Below are 6000 nucleotides of genomic sequence, written 5' to 3'. Positions count from 1 at the left end.
ATCCTATACTTGTGTAACAGTTAATTTATAATAGGTTAACACCTCTTGTACGAAAATTGTGGTAAATGTAATCAGTACAATATTAATATTTGATTTTTGCAAAACTGTTGTCCCTGCTGTGTTGGACTACGATTTTTTGTCATACTTTTTTGTGTACACTTTTTTCTACACTTGTGCTGAAAACATTGCTTCTTGCATTAATTGTTGCAGGCCTGGACCTAACATACATGGAAATCGTGTAGACAGATGAGATAAAATACCAGTAATTTGTTAACCTCTTCTCGTTAAATCGTAGTTAAGTATACTCTATTCGCAACTCTATCGCTCTATTCGTAACTTTCCCAGTTTTTAGTTCGTAAAGGGACAGTTTAAGTTAAATATCAATTTCGACGGGTCCCTGGCTGACCCTCATTAGAACTAGTTCGTTTTGGGGACTAAATAGGGACCGTAGGTGTTTAAAAGTTGTAGTGTTTTAGTTAATAATGTTATATTGAATTCTAGAAGTACGCTTAAGTTGGATAAGTGCGAGACCTCCCCTTGATTTCGAAACGATGGGCGCGTTTGGCAGTGGACTGCTATAGGCTGATGATGATGATGATGATGGGCGCGTTTGGTTAACGTATTTATGTATATGCGTCCACCATAATAATCCTATTTACCTATGTATAGATAGGAAGGTACACAATTTACCATGTATAAGTAGTGGAAATTATGAAGTAGCCTTACTACTTGCTTTCTTTGCTTAGTAATTCTCTTTTGATGAAACTTGGCCGCTGAATGGATTTTGATGAAACTTGGCAGTAATAAAGCCTGTACGTCAGATAGTAGTTCTCTCAGAAGCCGGGTGGAACTGCATGAAATGCTAGTATGATATAATGTATGTATACGTGTGTGCTCGATTCGTAAGTGGCGACTATCTTTTGAGCGTTCGAGAGATCGTCATTTGTCTTTGGTTGCGCCAATCGTAGGTAAATAAAACAAATGAATTTATATAATTTATTTATTTACCTTTAATAATATGCACCTAACATAATATTCAATTCGCCATGGTCCGAATTAATTTACAAAATGTTAACATTTAAAATTAGGTTCTATGACTGTCGCTGTATAGTTAAGATTAGGACTTAACATTGCATGATAGTTGGGCAACTATAGCGCGACTGTGGCGCAACTATTTCATTTTTTTTTCTCTATTTTGTCCTAATCTAAAAGTTTATCTACCATTAAAATAAGGAAGCATTACAAACACTGATAACATATAGTTACAACATAAACATTTAGTACCATTTGACTTTATATAAATACTTACACATTTTTACACATATCTACTTTTATTTTTAATATATTTTTATATAAATTTACAAATATCTCATAAATCGTTTTTCATCTTATTCTAAAATTCCTGAATAATAAAAGCACATTGAGAACTAAATAATTGTATTTTTTTTTATTTGTATAATATTTACAAAATTTTTGATACTTTTCCGAAATGGGGGCTCACCATTCAAAGGCCGTGTGATTAGCTAATCAATATACAAAATATATTAAATATACCAAAATTAATTAATCATTTATTATCATCATTTGATCAGGTAATCTCACAGCCGCGAAAAAGTATACACAAATTATATATTTTTTTATATTTATACAATAAGCAAATATAAATGCAAATTATACATCGCTAAACTACTAACATCTTTATTACACATTTGTTACTATATTTTATTTTGGTATAAACCCTAGAATTCGTCGTTTTTGTACAATGTTTTACATTCAATAAAAATCGACGTTTAATTTTTATACACTTATTATTATATTTTAACAAACATTTTGTGCCATCAATAATAAAAAAGAGAATAAATTAACTTTTTTGTAGAAGGTAAATTTTTCGAAATATTTATTTGAAAATTAACAGAATTTTCCATTTTCCATAATTGATATGTCCTAACAGTATCTACATACATAGACAAATAAAAAAACAATCCAAAAAACCTTAAAAACTACTCATAAGAATATTTACAAAAATACGAAAAATTTAAAGCACAGTTTCGTTCGTGCAAGTCCTAGGGCCGTTCACTAGGGAATACCTACTGGACCCGCCATTTTTCCTACTCGTCACCGCACCCCGAATAAAAAGCTCTTTGAAAGTCTCTCGAAACTGTCGCGACATGCCACAATAGATCGCAAAATTGATTGGATAAGAAACTAAGATGAAGAAATTAGTGATTAAAATCAAGATGTTTGCTATATAATAGTCTAGAATTTCGACAATAGTGCTAGAAATTATATGTAGGATAGTGACGACAGCAACTGGGATTTCTACCAGCAGAAAGACAGTGACGACAACTATAAGCATTAATGTGGTACAGTTTGAGTCTCTCAGCTTTCTGCACTCGGATTTTCTGTTCTCCTTGAAGAGTCTTTGCCTGTTTATCTGTGCTGTCCTCATAGCTCTGAAGAGTAAGACATTGAGGACTACTAGAGATGTGCAAGGGATGAGATGAACGAATAGAACCCTGAATCCGTAGTAGGTTATAAAGTACGCGTCCAGTGATATCGCGTGCACCCAGGGAGCCATTTCGATCTGGAAAAGAGAAAAAATACTATTAATTAACGTTATTTTTTATTTTAGCCACGGGTTAGAGAACTTAATATCCCTAAGTTTGGTGTTAAACAGATTAAAGTTAGGTAAATAAGATAAGTTTGTGACGACTTCAGTTTTCGAAATCTCATAAAGACCAACGCTTACAAACTCAATTGGTAAACTTAAAGTCAAACAATATTATAACTTGGATAGCACATCCAAACCATTTTACCAGTAGTTTCATTGGTATCACTAAGTCTTATTTTTAATGAAAAGTCGTGATCATTCAGGCTTATAACTTCAACTAAATTAATGTAAAAAACAAAATAAAAAGTAACTACGTATATTATTTTATTTTTGCCAATTTACCCAGTGAACACAATATCATAACTTTTTATTAAAAGTAAATAAACGTTCAAATTAATATTTGATAAAAAATATATTTGCATTCAATCGTTGTGAACTTTTTATTGAATGAACGAATGAATGATGAACGATATCTTGACATTTTGATTGATATAATGAATTTTGTGTGCACTGACATTACGGGTTTCAAATCGATTCATATTATTCGGTATTGTGAATCGAATGTTATCGGTATCGAGTTCAGTCGATTGGAAAAATAATGATTGTTATTGTGTTTTTATTAACTGTTTGTTTAATTAACTTATGTGTATTCGCGTATGGTAATTCTTTTATCGTCATCTGTATTGTTGCTCAGTAGTATTAGTAATTATATTGTTTTCACAGGAAAAAAAACATGCAGTTGTTATTACAATATGGTTCCATTTTCGGACGTATCTGAATATTATCTAGTAGATAAATTTAGAAATTGTAACTGCATTCGTTTTCGATAAATGGCAATGTGGCTAGACAATTCTGAAATATACTGAAAATAAAATCGTTCAGTAGACTTTAAAACTTTTTTACCTTTTTGCGACTTTTTCGTTTATATTGTTTTGATTTCCTTTTATTTTTCTCTTAATGTAATCTTTTGTTTTTTTTTCTCTCCTTTCATAGTTAACAAACAAACATATTACTAAAACCATAACCACTTTTGCCAAAAAAGGGTATTTTCTCTGTTACGCTACCCTTTCCCATTATAGATCAGAATCTAAGCCCTAATAAAAAAGGGATGACATTGAGTGACATATCTTCCCAACCCTAATCACGGTGCAAACGTGTTTAGAATCTACTGGAACCGTCTATGGACTTCTGAAAATGATCCCGTTCGATACGGTCCAATTGGGGACATTTTTGCCAAATATTTTCGATCGATATTGGTCTATTTGTCGTCTGAGGATAGTGTAGACCTCTTTTTGAATGGGGAACGGTACTGATAAGGATCAATTTTGCCTATTCGAGTTGTGCGGTTCAAGCGATGATGGTCAGGATTTATCAGATTTAACAAATATTGGAAACTGACAAATGGCGAGGCAGTTGTAGGTACAGTGGTTCACTATGAAATAGATGTAAATGCGAAAGTAAGTAACTCAGTTGCGCTTTGATACCAAAAATACCGATCCGATAGACAGAGTAGAACCTGATAAAGCCTATACTTTTTGTCCGGCTGCGAGAAATAGTTCCAGGCAGACGAGACCACGAAATACAGCTAGTAAATAATGTTATTTAATTAAGTAGTCTGACAATTAGCCTTACAAAGGGTAGCTATCAAAAGTGTTTTCCAAATAACTAGGTTCAGGAGGTCAAGTAGGCAGTCACTCCACTTAATGGTAATCATTTTACTAGGAGCCGATCCCGACATAGCTAGGAAAAGGTTAGGCAGACGAGGTCTACTTACTCTGCAGACTTCTTCGAAGTGACCTCGCCAGACAGTGATCTGCGGGACGTACCGCCGGTCGAAGAACCTCGGCAGCTGATGCAGGAAGGCAGCCACGCCGATGTACACCAGGCACTTCATCACGCGAGGCATTGTGCACCTGCGGGTAAAAAAGTAATATGAATATTTTTTTTGGAACTTGATCTATTGTTAAGGAGTACTCGGGGCTGCGGGATTGTTCGAGAGTTACCGCGGCCCTGGTACATAAAGGGCTTATGGATGAACATGGTGGGATTTAGCCAGCAAGAGTCTGACACTGCCTCACTGTGATACCACAGCTAGAGGGTTCAGGCCCGAGCGTAAGGCCTAAAGAGTAATTAATTTTAACCTCTGTCTAAATATGTTTAGATTAAGAACTTTTGTTAGTCATGTGTCAAACGGAACCATCGCTGCTCCAAAATTCTTGGTCAAATGTCAATTTATTTTATCACTGTGTTTAAAAATTAAAAGCTTTGCACATAAAAGAATTAAAGTACATATATAGTACGTATAAGCCGTTGATAAATTATTCTTAAAACTAAAACTTCATCCATTATTATCTATTGAGGTTTACTAATGAACCGAAAAAGATATTAAATCGTAATAATTCCAAAGATCCCAATAGGCCAATAGTAATAAATATTAATAAATCACAATACTAATGTCAGAGGTCACGGCTAGGTCAACGGGTAAAGGGTCAGAGGGTAAGATGTAACTTGACCCCCTGATTGACGTGAGCTCGCTGGAGGATTCAGTATTGGAAAGAAATCCTATTAATCCTAGACTTATACTTTGTTAATCTAGACTGATTATAAAGCAAAAGCTAGTTCGTTTATTTACTTCGTTTGTTTATAACTCGTTGATCCATGTCAGATTTTGAAAAATCAAAGAGGCACTCACTCAAAGTATAGGCTGATTAACGGTACTTCTGAACGTCAAATTACACGTAGACAGCCTACGAAAACGCCCACACTTCACCAATTCCTACGCGTTTTTGCTGAGTTGAAGTCGCGTAACAAATTCCTCAGTAACACATGCCTGTTTGTTATATATATACACTTCTAGACACATCTATTGGCCCACCTTAGAGTTTAGGTTTCGATGGCCCCTACCGAAATATGATAGCTAGATTGAACAAAAACTGTTGATGCAGTTTTAAATTCTTTTTCGATCGTACTGTTTTAAATTTGAATTCAGAATACCATACGACATAGAGCTACGCCTAACAAGTCGGATATGCGCCTTGTTATAGGCAATTAATTTTTGAATAAAAAACTGTTTTATCAAATAAAGGTTTAATTTAATAACGCGTGTTGCCTCCATGGGCATCTATCACAGCTCTCATACGATTAGGCATAGAGTTTATCAACTGCTCTATGAAAGGACCATGGGCAAAAATGTATGAAGCCTGGGCTCACCCACCAACAGAGATGAGACCACTTTGAATATACTTGTAAAGCACTAAATATAAAGATTTTAACTCATTTTTGCGAAGAATCCATGGGGTTATTTTGCTATAAATATTTTTCTCCGACCATAAATAAACTAATATTCTGCAATAAGTAGTGCTGTTATGGCATTATAGGTTTTGTTATTG

The 6000-nt window shown here is 34.1% G+C and overlaps 1 protein-coding gene across 1 annotated transcript in view; it reads right to left on the bottom strand.

Annotated features, from left to right (window-relative positions):
- Positions 1–986: 986 nt before the first annotated feature.
- Positions 987–6000, bottom strand: part of LOC124642900 (sex peptide receptor) — a 299614-nt gene continuing 294600 nt past the window's right edge. Inside the window, exons 9-10 of the mRNA XM_047181648.1 lie at positions 4386–4524; positions 987–2584 (exon numbers count right to left, since the gene is read on the bottom strand). Coding sequence (XP_047037604.1) covers positions 2036–2584; positions 4386–4524 — 688 coding nt within the window. The 3' untranslated portion in view covers positions 987–2035. The remainder of the gene's footprint in view (positions 2585–4385; positions 4525–6000) is intronic.

The sequence above is a fragment of the Helicoverpa zea genome, chromosome 26 (assembly GCF_022581195.2).
Source record: "Helicoverpa zea isolate HzStark_Cry1AcR chromosome 26, ilHelZeax1.1, whole genome shotgun sequence".
NCBI classification, from domain to species: domain Eukaryota; kingdom Metazoa; phylum Arthropoda; class Insecta; order Lepidoptera; family Noctuidae; genus Helicoverpa; species Helicoverpa zea.
Note: the sequence above shows the minus strand (reverse complement) of the source record. Positions and strands in the feature narration are given on the sequence as shown.